The 15,945-nt window shown below is 54.1% G+C and overlaps 1 protein-coding gene across 1 annotated transcript; it reads right to left on the bottom strand.

The window, feature by feature from the left end:
* Window positions 1-3,042: 3,042 nt before the first annotated feature.
* CXCR5 (C-X-C motif chemokine receptor 5) lies at window positions 3,043-14,440 on the bottom strand. Its single transcript, XM_044257983.1, has 3 exons — window positions 14,407-14,440; window positions 12,155-12,271; window positions 3,043-4,215 (listed from the first exon to the last, which is right to left on the bottom strand). The coding sequence occupies exons 2-3, from the start codon at window positions 12,209-12,211 to the stop codon at window positions 3,148-3,150; spliced, it is 1,125 nt and encodes a 374-aa protein (XP_044113918.1). The 5' UTR covers window positions 12,212-12,271; window positions 14,407-14,440; the 3' UTR covers window positions 3,043-3,147.
* Between the last annotated feature and the right edge of the window lie 1,505 nt (window positions 14,441-15,945).

Below are 15,945 nucleotides of genomic sequence, written 5' to 3'. Positions count from 1 at the left end.
CCCTGGACTTAGGACCACGCAGTCCAACACACTCTCCCACTGTTTGCGGGTCTCTGGGTCCATAAGGATACCATTGCGGCCCCTTCCTCAAATGGTGAAACGACAGATACCCCACACCTAAGCTGAGGTCAGACCACCTGGGCTTCCATCTGGAGAGCCCCTTCTGGGCTGAGATCCGCCCTCCACTTCCCACCCCTAGAGTGGCAGCCTGTCTGCTGCTGAATGAATTCAGGAGAACGTGTGCTCAGGCTGGCATGTTCGCCCGACACAAGAGACCCGGGGCCCTGGCTTCCCAGCTATGGATGTCTGGCGTCCCCTGCTGCTACATCTTAGTCAGAACTTGAAGTCCTTCGTCCCCAGTGTGGGATGAGGGAAAGGAGGAAGAGGTGGAGGCTGTGTGGCTCCTTGAGCAGAGCCAGGGAGGCACAGCAAGGCGGCCCAGATGGCTTTGCGCCTCCTGCAGCAGCCCCCAGCCCGGGGAACCCCTAGGCCCTGATTTTTCCGGGAGCTGCCACCCACTTCTCATCAAAGATGGAAAGAAGAGGGGTTGGCTGAATAAATCTGTGTCCCTCCAGTCTCCACCCTTTGAGGATTGATTAGACAAAGTGGTGGAGAAGCAGGGGGCGTCCTACCTGCCCACTCACTGGCAAGGTCCCTCTGCCTGGGGCTCCGGGCACTGTGCCCAGGCCCAGGCGCAGCCACTGCCTCCCCCCTGCTCCCCTGCTCTTTCCCAAAACTCCCCACCTGCCTCTGGTCAGAGCTGAAGCCATACAGACTCAGTGTTTTGCCCCCTTGGCCCCAGGAGTAAAACACTTCTCCTTTTCTCACTTCCTTTCCTGCCTTGTGAGGTGGCAGGGCAGTTCCCTGGCCTCCTTGCCCTGCTTCCAGGGCCAAGGGCCATTTCTAGACAAGGTGTCTTCTGCCATGGCCCCGTCCCTAGCCTTCCTGATCTGCAGGGTCTGGCCTTGCATTGGCAGCTGTGATACAAAGGGAATTTGCCCCACTTTTCCCAGTCTGGTGCTGTCCTTAGTCCACCGTCAGCCAGGTCAAGCGCTTCCTCTGGGGCTGGCTGGCTGCAGGCTCCTGCCTCCCCCAGCACCTCCCTGGGGCCCCGGGGTCAGGGCCCTGGCACCTGTGTTTGGGGGCCACCTGCCTTCCATCCTGCCAGGCGCTTTGCCCACCCTGCCTCAACCTGGGCCCTGGGCCTGCCAGCCGCGCCCCCCCACCCCCCACCGCCAACCCAAGACTCCCCAAACTGACTCTTAAGTGTTTCCTGCCCAGAGGAGAGGGGTCAGACCGCAAAGGGCCCAGTGTCCTCCCCATTCTCCTCTTGCCCCATCTCCGCCACCAGACTAGCTTTCCAAGGTGAATTCCACAGGCCAGCCTATGTCCCTCCATCCATGGCCATACCCCCAGCCATTTTGTACCATTATATAAATATATATATATAAATATAAATATATAAATACAATATGTGAAGACATCTTCTTGTTTTTATTTTGAAACAATTTTTAGGCTTGTTCCGGGGGTCTCTGTGCTGCCTGTACTGTATTGACCTGTTTTATAGGTGCCTTTTTATTAAAAAGAGAAAATTAAAAATCCAACCTCTTGCCTTCTTTGCTTCCGTGTCTGGCTACTCCCAACACCCAGCTTACTGTTGGATGCTGGGAGGAAAAAGGGGGCCCCTGGGGCTTTCCCAGTGTTCCATGGTGAAGAGAGAGTCTCTCCCTCCTCCCCTGGGTCACAGGTCTGATTTCCAAAATGGGGCCTCCCAACGGGGCTTGGTTGGCTGCCCTGGAGTGGGACTGGGCCTCCCCCAGATGTGCCCTCAGCAAGGGCAGGGGTCCCCGACATCCCACCCTAGCCAGAGCAGGGGCTTCGGAGGAGGGCGGGAGAGCCCTCCCGGAAGAAGAAGGCGGGCAGGCAGGCACGGAGCGGTTTCCTCTGGTTCCATCTGAGTAGTATCCTCTCAGGGGCAGGGTTCGGCTTCCTGGGGCTTGGGGACTTCCCTGCTTCTCACCCTGCCTGGCCCGAGGGGATGCCTTGTGGCTCTTGCGAGGCCCAGAGAGGTGGCAAACTCTGGGTCTGGCCCGCAGGTAGGGGGCTGGATGAGATGACCCCCAGAGACCCTTTTCAGTCTGTCATTCTTCTCCCGGGGTCTGCATTTCTGTTCCGACCCTCCGTGAAGTGCTCCCTCTGTGTGATGGGGACCCCTCTGCTGCCCCAGTTTCTCCTGGTTGTCTGGCCTGTGGAGAGCCGGGGCAGGAAGGAGCAGTCTGCCTCCTTCCTTCTCAGTGGCCAGACCTATCAGGGCTCCAGACCTGACTGCCCCTGGCCCATACTGGGGCCTCTCCACCCTGGGCAGAGAAGACAGCTGGCTTTGGTCTCTACTTGTCCGTCCTTGAGGCTGAGGAAGGAGAATCTTTTCTTTCAACGGCTTTTGTCTGCTGGCTTGGCCTCCGTTCTTCCCTAGGATGCCGGCTGATGTCTGAGGGTGCCTGGAGTCTGCCCTGAGTCTGCAGACCTCCCTGGCCCGGTGACATGGGGCTGGCCCGGGGCCACTTGGGTCAGAGCCGGGAGCAGCTTCCTGGATTGGGTCAGTCGGAGTTTCCTGCTCGGTGCAGATGCAGGGCTGGTGGCCGGGCAGGGTGTCTGTCTGTCAGGGTCCGAGAGGGTTAAGGCCACGTCCTTTTGCCAGCGGGCCTTCCCTCAGCCTCGCCCTCCATCGCTCCCCTGGTGCTCTGCCTCTAGCTTCTTTCGGCCCGGAGGGCTGAGAGGAGAGGCGGGTCGTTGTGGAGACCCCTGGTCCCTACGATGGCGGAGTGCGTTCTGGGAGGCGACTGACCTTCCCAATCGGCAGGGCGGGAGCAAAAGTTGTTTCCTGAGCTTCCAACAGTTAAGATGAAAGAAGGGGAGACCGACGGGCACAGGCTTCCTCAGCTCTGCCTAGCGACTGCTTCCGCTCCCTGGACGGCCTCGGGGCCTCGGGCGGAAGCGCGCGCAGGGACGTCCCGGAAGGAGGGCGTGGCTCTAGCTGCCCCGGATGAGGAGAGTGGGGGTCCCATCTCCTAGGGTCCCAGCTCCTGCTGGAAGGGGTTCCTGCAACACCGCACCCCCACGGAAGGCAGGCCCGAGGGGGGCCAGGACCTAGAAGGTGGTGAGGGAGGTGGCATTCTCGGACTCCGAGAGGCTGCTCTTGCGCCATGTGGGGAGCAACTGGCAAAGGGACGCGGGGCCGGCACAGCCCAGCTTGGTCAGAAGGCGCGACAGGTCGCTGCGGAACTTCACGCCCGCGAAAGTGTAGAGCATGGGATTGAGACAGCAGTGGGCCAGGCCCAGGAACTCGCTCATGGTGATGGCCACCGAGAGGTAGCTGTTGAGCTCACAGCTGTAGCCCACGGTCTTCAGCCTCGCCAGGGTGTCCAGGAAGATGACGATGTGGTAGGGTGACCAACAGAGAAAGAAGACGCTCGTCACCAGGATGGCCACCCTGACTGCCTTCTGCCTCTGAGGGCGCCGCTGGGCCTGGCACAGTCTGTGCACCACCCCGACGTAGCACCAGCCCATCACCAGCATGGGCAGCAGGAACCCTCCGACGTGGTAGAGGAAGCGGGAGGTGAACCAGGCGTTGGTTTCAGCCCTGTTCTCCTGGGAGAAGGTGCAGCGGGGCAGGGAGTCGTTGTGGTGGGGTTGGCTGACTTTGGCGAAGAGGATCTCCGGCAAGGCGAAGAAGCACCCCGCCCCCCAGATGGTGGCACAGGTGATGTGGATGGAGAGGAGGCGGCGGTGGCGGTAGGCGTGGACGGCGTGGACAATGGCTAGGTAGCGGTCCACGGCGATGCAGGCCAGGAGCAGGCTGCTGCAGTAGAAGTTGATCTTGTGCAGGGCGATCACAGTCTTGCAGAGGACAGTGCCCAGGCGCCAGCCCACAGAGCCCTCTACCACGGCGAAAGGCAGGATGAAGACCAGCAGGAGGTCGGCCACCGCCAGGTGGAACAGGAAGGTCTCCGTGGAACTGCGTGTGTGCCGGTGCCGCTCCAGAATCACCAGCACCAGGATGTTGCCCATCATACCCAGGAGGAAGATAAAGCCATAGGCCACCGGCATGAACACAGCCTTGAAGGAGGTCAGGAGGGGCCCCTCGACGGTGGAGCAGAGGTGATTTTCCACTGTGGGACTCTCAGTGCTGTCGCTGTAGTTGCCTAGTTCTCTGTACTGCAGGGGCGGGGAGACAGCAGGGCGGGAGTGAAGGACCCGTCTCTCTCCACCACGCAGGGACCCGGACTCCCTTGTGGATTTCTCCTGTCCCCCCACACCGCCCCCCTATGTTGCTTTTGTCCCTGTACTCCCAATATATCCCACCGACCAATTCCCAATCTCCCCTTGTGTGTCCATGAACCAATCACTTTGCCTTTTCCAACTTCAGTTTTCCCCTGTGAAAGGGACTAATGCCCTGCAAGTTCCTGACAAAGATGGAAGGAGATACATGCTGTATGTGGTGGGGAGACGCTTCCCTGAAGGGCACCTGTAAGTTACTTTGTATTTATGTGTCCTCAAATATGGAAGGCTGTGGGCTCCCAGGCTGGAATCTGGGGAATGGACCTGGTTGGGGCAAGGAGCCATCTGGTCCAGTTCTGAACAGAGCAGTGGGCACTGGAGCCTAAGATCCTACTGAGGGGGTAGCCGCTGGGGTAGGCTCCTGGCTTCCTCTTGGGATGTCTCCCTATTCCTGAATGTCTTCATTATCACCGAAATGGTAGTATTAGCCACCTGTTTTGTTTAATCTGCGCAACGAGCTCGGGTATGTGATATTCCTATCTTACCCATGTGTCTTGCTAAGGGTTCCGTGAGAGGTTGGGTGTGTTTGAACCCATGCTGATCCACCTCCAGATCCCATTCTTTGACCGCTACGCAGTTTTGTCTGGGGTTCCCTCAGGGCTACTTTCCGTCACCGGTCGCCTCTCTCCTCTGCTTCCCTTTGCCTCAGAAGCAAGTGAGGAAGGGGAGATGCTCTTCCAAGAGACGGTGCTATGCCCACTTTGTCTCCGGAAGCTCCTCCTCCCCAGCCTCCCCCTCCTCCCTCCTCCTCCGACCCGCCCCTGGCCACCAGTGCTCAGGTTGTTTACCCAGCTAACCGCAAAGGAAGACTGGTATCTGTTTTCATACCTTTCACTCACAGCTGTCCCTCTGCACCTGCTCCTCCTCACTTCCCAGCCCCATTCTCCCCCCTCCACCAGACCCCTCCCCATGGTTTCAAAACCAATTATAACCAACTTCTGTGGGTTGAAAAAGATACTTCTATAAATGATGAGCCCAGGGAGGGCGAGGATGGGAAAGAATACTCTGCACAGACCCTCTAGCTGGTCTCACGTTGCCCTTCTTCCAGAAGAGCAAAGGGCTTGCTTTCATTTGAAAACCATGGACTGGCAGAATGAGGTCTGCCTTCCCCTACAGGGGTCTTGAAATGTCTAGGAGATAGCCCCCTGACTTTTCAAAACTCATCTTCTCCTTTATTGCTTTAGGCACTGCATCCTCCGTGTTCCTCATCCTGCTGCCTGCCTGCCCCCAACACCCCAGTGCCCCCCTGTCTCCAAATCTTTGCTCCAACTCTGCCTTGTGCAGAGCACTCCTTTCTTGCCATGATTGCCTGGCGAATGCCTAGGCTTCCTTCAAGGTCCCGCTCAGTCCCACCTCCTTACCTCCCTCCTAGCTTGGGAGGAGATTCTCTTCTTACGGCCTGCGTCTACTTGTTTTATTATGGCACTGGGCATTGCCATGTGAGTTTCCTCACTAGATGGCGAGCTCCTGAAGCTGGCCCTCTGTGTCCCCCTGGCAAGGCCATGTGTTTCACACATGACAGACATGCAACAGATGTATGCTGAAAGGCTCTGAGGGCAGGTTCCCTGAGACAGCCAGGCGCCCTTCTGTTCTGACCCCTTAGGCAAGTCTGTCTCTGGGCCACCATGGAGACTCAGACACTCCTTTTCCCCTTCCTCGGTTCCTGCCTCCTCCCAATGCCCTTGACAGCCTGGAGCCTGTCGTGGGTTCTCTTGCCACATCGGGAGCTATGTCTGATACTGTCATTGACTACAACCATTTGGCTCATGTTGGAATTCAGCAGGAGGCAAATGGGGAAATAGTGAGATGAGTAGTCTCCATGCAGAGCAAAGCAGTTCAGACCCAGGGTGAAGAAATGCGGGGACCTGGGGCTGTCTGTGGAGCTGGACTCTATCTGCCTTTGGGAGGGCTTAGGTACAGTCTGCCTTTCAGGCCCGGAAAGACCTTTATGAGAGCCACTCAAGTCCTGACCCTCCAAACCATCCAGGCTGATTGGTTTATGCTCATTTAAAGTCAGGACAGTGGGCTATGTCCCCAGGACCCCTGACGCCCCATCTCCTGAGAACCCAGGTTTAGAAGACCATTGAGAGGAAACTATCTTTCCCTTCTTACCAAGAGCTATTTGTTTGGCAAAGTGCTCAGGCAGGGAGGTCATGGAAGGAACATGGGAGGAAACTGGTTTCAGGGGTGCTGGGAGTTGTTAGTACATCTCAGCAGGAGGTGTCAAACAGACATTTTGGGGGCTTGGGGGTGTAACATGTCAAAGCCACTTCCCATACCTAGGGCATCAGTCACCACCACCCCTTCCCAAACCCTGGAGGGAGGTAGTGAAGCAAGGTTGGCCTGGTCTGGTGGGAAGTGGAGGGATCATGAATCCTATATGGTGTGGGGAGTGGGGCACAAAAGGGACCCCTCTAAGACGCCTACCCAGAGGGAGCTCGGTGTAGACAATCTGGCCAAGTGCTTACTCATTTCTTGACATCAAAAGCCACAGGAGCACAAGGCCCTCACACACACACACACATGCTCTGACGGCATCCGGTTTAGACACAGCCACGTGCCCAGGTCAGGCCACGACAGCATGTGTCCTAGGCGGGTACCCAGCAGACAAAAGCGTGCTTAGAAGCCAGGGACTCATACCCCAAAGACGGCAACCCAACACGAGGAGAGGGATGTAGCTGAGTGCCGAGCCAGGAATCTAGGTGGAAAATTGCTGTGAGCGCTGGGGATAGGGCAGGAGATGGAGCTAGCACATTCCAGGTCCCAGTATTGGGGAGGAGAGAGGATGAATGGGGGGAGGTGGGGGGTACAGGGAGAGCAGTGCCTTAGGGCCCTGCACTGGCCAGGGAGAAAACCAGCGAACACTTGCTGACCAGATTCTGTTCGAACAGGTGGGACAGGGGCTGACAGGGGTATTCCTCGGGAGTCTGTCCTGGACTACCTTCTCTTTGAGCCTCTCTTCAGAGTCTGGAGAGGCCCAAAAATGACCAGATGGAATTGGTAAGGAACAACAGAGAGATCGAGACCCGCGTTTAAAAGTTCAACTGTCCTGGGGCGCCTGGGTGGCTTAGTGGGTTAAAGCCTCTGCCTTCAGCTTAGGTCATGGTCTTGGGGTCCTGGGATCGAGCCGGGCATCGGACTCTGCTTGGCGGGGAGCCTGCTTCCCTTCCTCTCTCTGCCTGCTTGTGGTCTGTCTGTCAAATAAATAAATAAAACCTTCAATTAAAAAAAAAAAAAGTTCAACCGTCCCGGGACAAGTTAGGGAAGACCTGGCTTACCGACAGTTGATGAGAAAAAGACCTGAGAATGTGTTGATTGCCAGCTTCAGATGAGTCACAGGGTGACGTGGCTCCCAGAAGGGCTACTGTCACCTTACCCGAGGTGAACAGAAACCTGTAGGTGGGCAGCTGACACCGCCCCGGTTTGTTTGGTCTGGACAAGGGTGACCAGTTTGCTGAGGGGTCTGGAAGTCCCCGCCCTGGAAGGAAGCGTTCAGGTCCCGGCACTCGGAGTCTAGGCAGAAGAAGAGCTGCCTTCTTTGAGGACTAGAAGAGCTGCCGTGGCCAAGAGGGCAGAATGGGCTTATCGTGGGAAGCTCTAGAGTGCAGACAGGGAGGAATGGGCAGAGGCTGGGGTCGGGGGTGTTCTGTCAAAGGAGAAAGAACCTTCTCCCAGGCAGAACTCTCCAACAGGGGTTTGGGCGGCGCCTGGGAGGACGAGGAATGTCTGAGCTCAGGAGCGTGGGGAGGGATTCTTGCCCTGGGCAGGAGACTGGGCCTTGCCCTCAAATGCCCCTCACACACAGCTTCCAGACGCTCGGGTCCTCCGGCTGTCATGCTCTGCGCGGAGCTGAGTGGGCTCTCAGCATGACCTTCGTCGAGCTCAGCACCTGCGTGGTAGCTTTGTTTCCCTAGCTCATCTCTCCTAGAGCCAGAGAATGCCCCAGCCTGACCTTGCCGCTTAGCCCCCAGGAGAAGGGAGGGCTGCCGAGTGTGGGGTTCATCTAGGTAGAGCCCCACCACAGCAGGGGCCTCAGTCATTCTGGCCATGGGAGGCATCTGCACACACATGCGGGTGGTTGTTCTGGCCATAGGGAGCACACGGAGGCTCTATCTCCTTTTAGGTCCCTGTATGGATATCCCCAACCAAGAGTCAGGAGCTGTGCATGGGCCAGCAGCGCAGCTCTCCTCTAGCCTTCAGTGACTTCAGGGGGGAGGGCATCTGGGGGATTGAGACTGGGGTCTGTGTCCTAACCCCAGTCTTCCTTTTGAGGGTCCACACTCCCAAAAGACCATCCAAGACTCTGGCTTATCACTTGTCACATCACCCCTTTGCTCCCTCTCCCCCTTCAGGAGCAAACTTGCCAGACCCCTCTTTCCTCTCTATCTATGGCCTGATTAGGAACATGGTACAGCTTTGATGTGGTTCTGGGGAAAGACTTTAAGCTCTTCCTACCTTTGCACTGAGTCTTCAGTGCAAAGGTTTAAGGGGGTCCTCTCCTGGCATCCCAAAGTCAGCTCACGCTTTGGGGACAGTCACACAGTCTGAGGCGGACATGTATCCTAGGTGTGTAGAGCAAACCCTTGAAGCCATCTCCTGGGTCCGCACCCCCTTGAAATATTTTGTCCTATCCTTCCTGAAAGACTTGATTCTCAGCGCCTAATTCATGGCCACTTTTTATGACATTCTGCCAGAGGAATGGGATCTGTGTCCTTAAGAAAAGCAAGAATTCCTGAGGGACACTGTGGTCTGAATGCCCAAGCCCAGATTCACCTCAACACTGACCTCTCCCCAGGCTGGCCCTGGGTCTCTCCCTCATCCCTCACCCCTCAGACAACCCCCCACCCCCATGTTGGGGCCTCCTCCCCTGGGATTCCTCTGGGACTTTTGACCTATTTTGAGGGAGTGCTCCTTCCCTCCCCCAGGCATAGCCCAGAAAGAGCGTGGTTTTGGTTTCTCTTCCTTACAACTTCTTGATTAAATGAGATGGTACATGTGGACAGCCTTTGTAGCCTATGATGCTCTGATCACAGTGAAATGATTTTGGAGGATCATCACTGAGGAGTTAGGGGGAGGCAGGCCCTGGGACTGGAACAGATTGGCCCTCCTCTCTAGCAGCTTCCTCTCCTGGCTTGTGTATGGGGTAGGGCTGGAGGTGCAGTTTCTGCCCAACCCCCATAGGTGTCCCAGTCCAGGCCCCCGTACTGTCAAGAGGAGGTCTGCACTCCGCGACCAAGGTTCCTGCAGACAGAGACTTCTCTTGGTCTACCTAGATCTGCCTTCCTAGCAGAGTGGGTCCCTGGTATGCCCACCCCAGGGACCTGGCTCCTTATTCCTTGTGCTCAGCCATCTAGATTTCTTGTTTGGGTCTTCCATTCATTGGAATAACAGCTTATCTTAGAAAAATGGACATTTTAACTGACTAGAGTTGATCTTAGAATTCAGGAGGTAGAAGGGAAGACAGGATGACCAACCCTTGGCAATGGCTAAGGGCCCTCAGTTTTTAACCTAACATTAGAGTATAGAACCCTGTCTTCTAGGAAAGTGAACCAATACTTGGTTTGGACGAGGACAGGAAAGGGAATTGGAAGTAAAGAGCACAGAAGCGAGACTAATTTCAGAGAGAAACGACAGGCAAGGACTTCTAATACATCACAGGCCGATAAATACATATTGAGAAGCTACTATGGGCAAGACCATTCTGCTGCTCTCTGCCATCCCGGGGCCTCTGTGCCATGAGACACTGTTAGGCGTTATCAAAACTGGTGGAGCTGCAGTGAGGGGGTGGGGTGGGGTGGAGGGAGAGGGTCTGTGCTCCTGAGGGGAAGCAGCCTGGAGAGGGATCGTGTCCAGGGAGTAAGGGAGGGCAGGATGAGGCCCCGGGAGCTGGTGGAAGAACTCCAGAGCCTGGATCGTCCCAGGACTCCTGGGCTCCTGACTAGACTCTGATCGAAGGAGGTTGGGCGTGCTTGGATGCCTGGCCCAAGACCACTCAGGTTGGTTGCGACACGCAGCAAGTAGCCAGGTCTGTCTCCCTGGGCTGTCAGTTTTCTTCCTTATATGGGACATGCCCCATTGTCCCCTGTCCCTGCCAGCACCTGTCCCTAGTAGGTCACGCAGTGGAGTGAGGCATGCAGTAAGGGGAAACTCTTGAGGTTTCTCAGAAGCCAGGACCGGCCAGGTCTGGGTTGGTTATGATGTTATCCAACTGGGTCAGGGTTCGTGGTCAGCTCGAAGCTGTGGGCAGAGGAAAACACCCACTAACCTAATCAGGTGAGGCCAGAGGCCAGGACGGGGAGCCAGGCTGGGAGCGAGGTGCCGTCAGGGCGGTGCAGTTTAAGTCTGGTCTAGGGTATTGCCCAGACTCTGTGATGACTCTCATGGTCAACTTCATGGGCATGTGATCCTACACTTAGAAGAGTTCCATGCTTGGTTTAGTTCTCTGCTGTTGCTATCTTGAAATTCTTAATAATTTTTGAATGAGGGGCCCTGTGTTTTCATTTTGCGTTGGGTCCCACAAGTGAGGCAGCAGGTCTGATTAGACTCATGGTTCTGGCTCTACTCTCATCTGGGGATTGGATCTGAGAGGCTGGACTTCTCCCCACTTTCTCCCCTTGTTCTACTTAGAGTTCTAAGCTCTGGGATCTGGGCAGGTGAGAGGCAGACTTTTCCAAGCAAGCCTGGGAACATGGTGGGTAGAGTTCTAGTGGAGACTCTAGCCAGTGGAACTAGAGGGTGTTGGAGAATATCTCAGGGTGAGTGTAGGGTCAGGGTATAGGAGAAAGGGTTTAGATCCTTTATGATCCAGCCCAGAGCACAGCTCAGAGAAGTCCTTTCTTCTGAAGTGCCATTGGCAATGGGGGAAAAAGGAGGAAGGGAGGAAAGAAGTTCCCAAAAGATCCTAATAAACAGCCCCCACCTGCCTGTACACCAGAGCCCCAGGGCCTCCGTTGAGCTGTTCCCTACACATATCCTTTGAGAACCCGGTCGACGGAACCACTCTGGTTCACAGGAGGGACTTGGGTGGGTGGCCGAGTGTGACATAGGGGACCGTTTTCTTAGCCCATCCAAGAATACCTCATCTCTAGAGATTCCAGTTTTTTTGAGGGGGCTTACAACATGCTCTTTAAAACATTTCTAGGATTAGCACAGGAGTTCTCCCACCAACTTGGCATCCCTGTGCCCCTGGACTCTGACCCATTGTGTGGTCCTCTCCCTTGCTGACCACCCGGTCTCACACTTCCTTGGTTCAGCACATCATTATTATCTAAAGCTTCCAGTGAATGGATTTTTTTTTCTTCTGTGGATAGATTGTAAGCTATTTAAGGATGAGGACCAAATCCTCAACTTCTCCATCCAACACAGAATGTAGTACCCTAATGATAGGATCACAGGGCAGGAGTTGAATAAATATACTGGAGCAATGCCAGGTTCCCGAGAGTAAGAAAACCTCCCAAGTACTTTCCCATCTGGGCCCTTATTCTACCCCCGAGAGATAAGGAGAGAATCTTCTTTTGAACAATGGAGAGGCAAAGTGACTTGTTCCAGGTCACACAGCATGTCAGGGAGGACACAGACACCAGAACCCATACTTCCAGTCCCCCGAAAGAATGTCTACTTCAAGCAACAGCTCTACGGATCAGCGTCTTCCAGGGAATGGGAAAATACAGTCGTAAAGGCAAGAACCATGGGGCCTGCCTCGATTCTGCCAACCTACAGTGGGAGGGGACTCCACAGCTAGCCCCACTTTCCCGGTCCCGGGCACAAAATATCTAGAATTCCAGAGAGGGCCTGGGCAACCAGCTGTCCTACTCACCACGTCCTCCAGGTTGTAGTTCATAAGGTCCATGTCCAGGGTTAGGGGGTAGTTCATGTTTGTAGCCGTATGTCAACCGGGCTGGTCACTGACTGATGCTGAGAGACTCTCTGGTGCCTATAGAGAGGTGGCAGCCGTCAGCTGCAAATTTAAACAAATGAGCAGCGCACTGTCTCCTCAGGCTGCGTAGGACCTGCTGTCTGCCTCACAGCTCATCACTTTTTTTTCCACTGGGTCTTTTCTGTTGTGTGTGTATGTGTGTTTTTTTTTTAAAAAAAGGGAAAATCCCCAGAACATCAGTGCTAGTCAAGCATTTCAGCCTCTTTCCTGGCAATGGTTGTCTCAATGGGACTTGTGACTGATACGAAGGCCGGCCCTGGCTTTTCGTCCCCATACCTCCCCATAAGGGAGTTGTACCTTGTAATGAAAACCACCTCACCAGTCTGTGGGGCAACAAGGGGAACTCCACATAGAAAGGGAACAGAAGGACAGCCTTCCAGGATCTCTTCTCCAAGCCACCTTCAAATCTTCACCTTTCTCGCCACTTGGGAGACCGATCATCCTGTTCCCCCCCAGACTGAAAGTCCCATATCCTGGGAAACCCCTCACTCCCAGGCAAATGGGGACACTTGGTCACCCTACTTGCTACCATCCTTTTGCCCAGGCAGGGGCAAAACCCCTTCCCTTTCCAGCTCAAGTTCAGGAGAGAAAGGTTAGAAATTTTCAAAGGGAACAACACTAAAACATTACTGGAAGTCAAAAATGAAATCACCCAAATTACCAGCAGAAAATGTAAGTAGTCATAGAGTCATCTTCTGACTCAAAAAGAATGATGTTCTAGCTGCATATGAACTTGGTTGGCACCTTATTATTAACCTCAGAGACTACCCAGCTGGAGTAGATTCTTACACAGGAGGACCCCGAGGTTAGGAATGGGAGAGGAAGAGCCTCGGGGCCCATAGCTAACCAGTGGCAGAGCTGGACCTTGAAGCCAACTTTCCTGACCGCATGTTCAGTGTTTTGTCTACACCAGCGGCTGCTCCCACGGGCTCATGCAACCCTCTCCTTTCTCTCAACTCTGTTCTGTCTGAGGACCCCTTCCTTTAAGAAGCCCCTTTATAGGCACTGATCAGTATCCTGTCCATGTCTCCTCTTTGTGCCTTTTCTTCCAGGAGAGGGCATTGCCTCTTTTGAGCCCCAATAATGTAAAAATAATGACAACAACCAGGGGCACTCACAAGGTACATGAGGCTTCTTGGCTCTTGTCATCATCTTTCCTTCCAGCCAAATTACCATTTGCTGGGATTCTCCCCTTTCAAATGTCTTCCTTCATCTTTTCCTCCATATTCATCCCCCCTCTTTCTTTCCTATACACCTTGCTTATAAGCACCACTGCACCCCAACAGATACAACTTTCTTGGGTTTCAACAATTTGAGGAGTTCTTGGCCTCTGTTTGTGCTGTCGGGACCCATCTTTCCCCTCTTCATTCACTTACTGGCTTCAACAATGGCTTTCGAGGAGGAAGAACCCCAGGACAAGGGGTAGGAGTTCTCTTCCATACTTCCAGCCCCGAAACGTTCAGGAGGAAGCTGCTCCGATGTTTCCCGTGTCCCATGCTTGCTAAGCCCTTTCTTCCAGCCCCATGCCGAAACACTCCTGCCCCTCCAAACCACTGATACATTCAACTTCATTTTTGCTGCTCTAAGTACATGGATTAGGAAGGAATATAGGAGCACCTGGGGGCTCAGTTGGTTAAGCAAACGACTCTTGATTTCAGCTTAAGTCATGATCTCAGGGATGTAAGATTGAGCCCTCTTCCACTGGGCTCTATGCTGGGCATGAATCATGCTTAAGATTCTCTCTCCCTCTGCCCATCCCTCCCCCAAGGAAGGAGTATAGTATACAGAATCACATAGGAATTAGAAGGGAATTTGGAAGATACACCAGTCCCTCCTCATTCCCCCTCCTTTGCCCCCAACAAATGCAAGATTCTTGTCATTACATCCTCATCAGAGGGCCAGCTGGAATTGGACAAACATCACCACGGGTAAGAAACTTGTTCCTTTCAAAAGATTGTGTTTAAGGCAGGATGATTTAATCATTAGAAACCTACTCCTCATGCTAGTCAAAGCGTGTCTCCCTGTAACTCATCCCAGAGGTCCTGGCACTGCCTTCTGTCCAGATTGTCTAATAAACATCTTCTGAAGACAGAGCCCACCTCCCCATTAGTCTTCCCCTCTTCGAAACTTACATTTTGGGTGCCTTCAGTCCTTCTTCAAAGGATGTGATTTCTGGGTCCCTTATCAGCCTCTGGGTGATTTCTGGTTAATGGTCCACATATTATCTGACTAGAACTTTCTATATCTTTCTATAAAGATAAGAATTTCCTGGGGCGCCCGGGTGGCTCAGTGGGTTAAAGCCTCTGCCTTCGGCTCAGGTCATGATCTCAGGGTCCTGGGATCGAGTCCCGCATCGGGCTCTCTGCTCGGCGGGGAGCCTGCTTCCCTTCCTCTCTCTCTCTCTGCCTGCTTCTCTGTCTACTTGTGATCTCTCTCTGTCAAATAAAAAAAAAAAAAAAGATAAGAATTTCCTTGTTCAAGACTCTATACATACATAACTATAATTAAAATGGCCTTACCTGGGGCTCCTGGGTGGCTCAGTGGGTTAAACCTCTGCCTTCGGCTCAGGTCATGATCTCGGGGTCCTGGGATCAAGCCCCACATTGGGCTCTCTGCTCAGTGGGGAGCCTGCTTCCCCCTCTCTCTGCCTGCCTCTCTGGCTACTTGTGATCTTGCTCTCTCTGTGTCAAATAAATTTAAAAAAATTTTTTTTTAAATAGTCTTACCTGTGGGCTCCCACTCCCCTCAACAACATGCCTCAGAAACTTCCTTCTGAAGGTTCGAAGGCATCATCTCAACCTACAAAGGGAACTTCTGCAGTCCTGGTTCAGTCAGCCCTGCTGTGCTGATGACTTAGATAAGTGTGTCATTCTTCAGTCTGTCCCGGCCCTGATGGGAAGTGTTGGTGGGACAATGCAAAACACAGAGCTCTGTTTCTTGTCATTAGAGACCTACTGCTCTCAAAGGCCAGGGAAGACTTCATGGGAGAAGCAGGACATGAGCTGGACATTGATGTACCTGGAGGGGAAGGTGCATGGTTAGCATGGTTAGTGGGAGATACTGAGGATTGCATGAAAAAATACAGGGAAAGAATTACCCAAGGTTCAGGGTGTGATGATGGTAGTGATGGTGATGATGGTGTCGTAGCAGGAGGAGGCAGGACGAGGTTGCAGTGTGCGCTGGACAAGATGGGAATTGCTTGCCCTTCTCTCACAGTTGCCCATTTCCCTTGATGCATTGTGGGCCCAGAAGAGGAGTCTGGGAGGAGGCTCAGAACGACCTATTCATTGTGGCAGCAGGCTAAGGCAGGAGTCTCTGGTGTGATGGTGTGGGGCAGGGAGATATCTATGAGCTTCTCAATGGCCGACCTGGGTTTTATGGAGCAGAGGAACCTGTGACTGCCTGGGTCCTTGAGTTCCTCATGCTTCTTGCACTGTGGACCCATTCAGACGTTCCTTCCCATCTCTCCAGATGCTGGGACATACTGTAGGTCCCCAGGGCCCACTTGTCCCAGCCACTGACCTCGATGGTTTGCCTTAAATGGATAAATACTGCCTGATCATGAATTCTGATGTCTTAGCAGGTTCAGAGAGTAACTGCCTCTGGTAGAAAAGATGATCCTGTGACTTTCAAACCCATAAAACCAGACTACCCCCCAACCCCAGCAGAGA

Source organism: Neovison vison, chromosome 7 (assembly GCF_020171115.1).
Source record: "Neovison vison isolate M4711 chromosome 7, ASM_NN_V1, whole genome shotgun sequence".
NCBI classification, from domain to species: domain Eukaryota; kingdom Metazoa; phylum Chordata; class Mammalia; order Carnivora; family Mustelidae; genus Neogale; species Neogale vison.
Note: the sequence above shows the minus strand (reverse complement) of the source record. Positions and strands in the feature narration are given on the sequence as shown.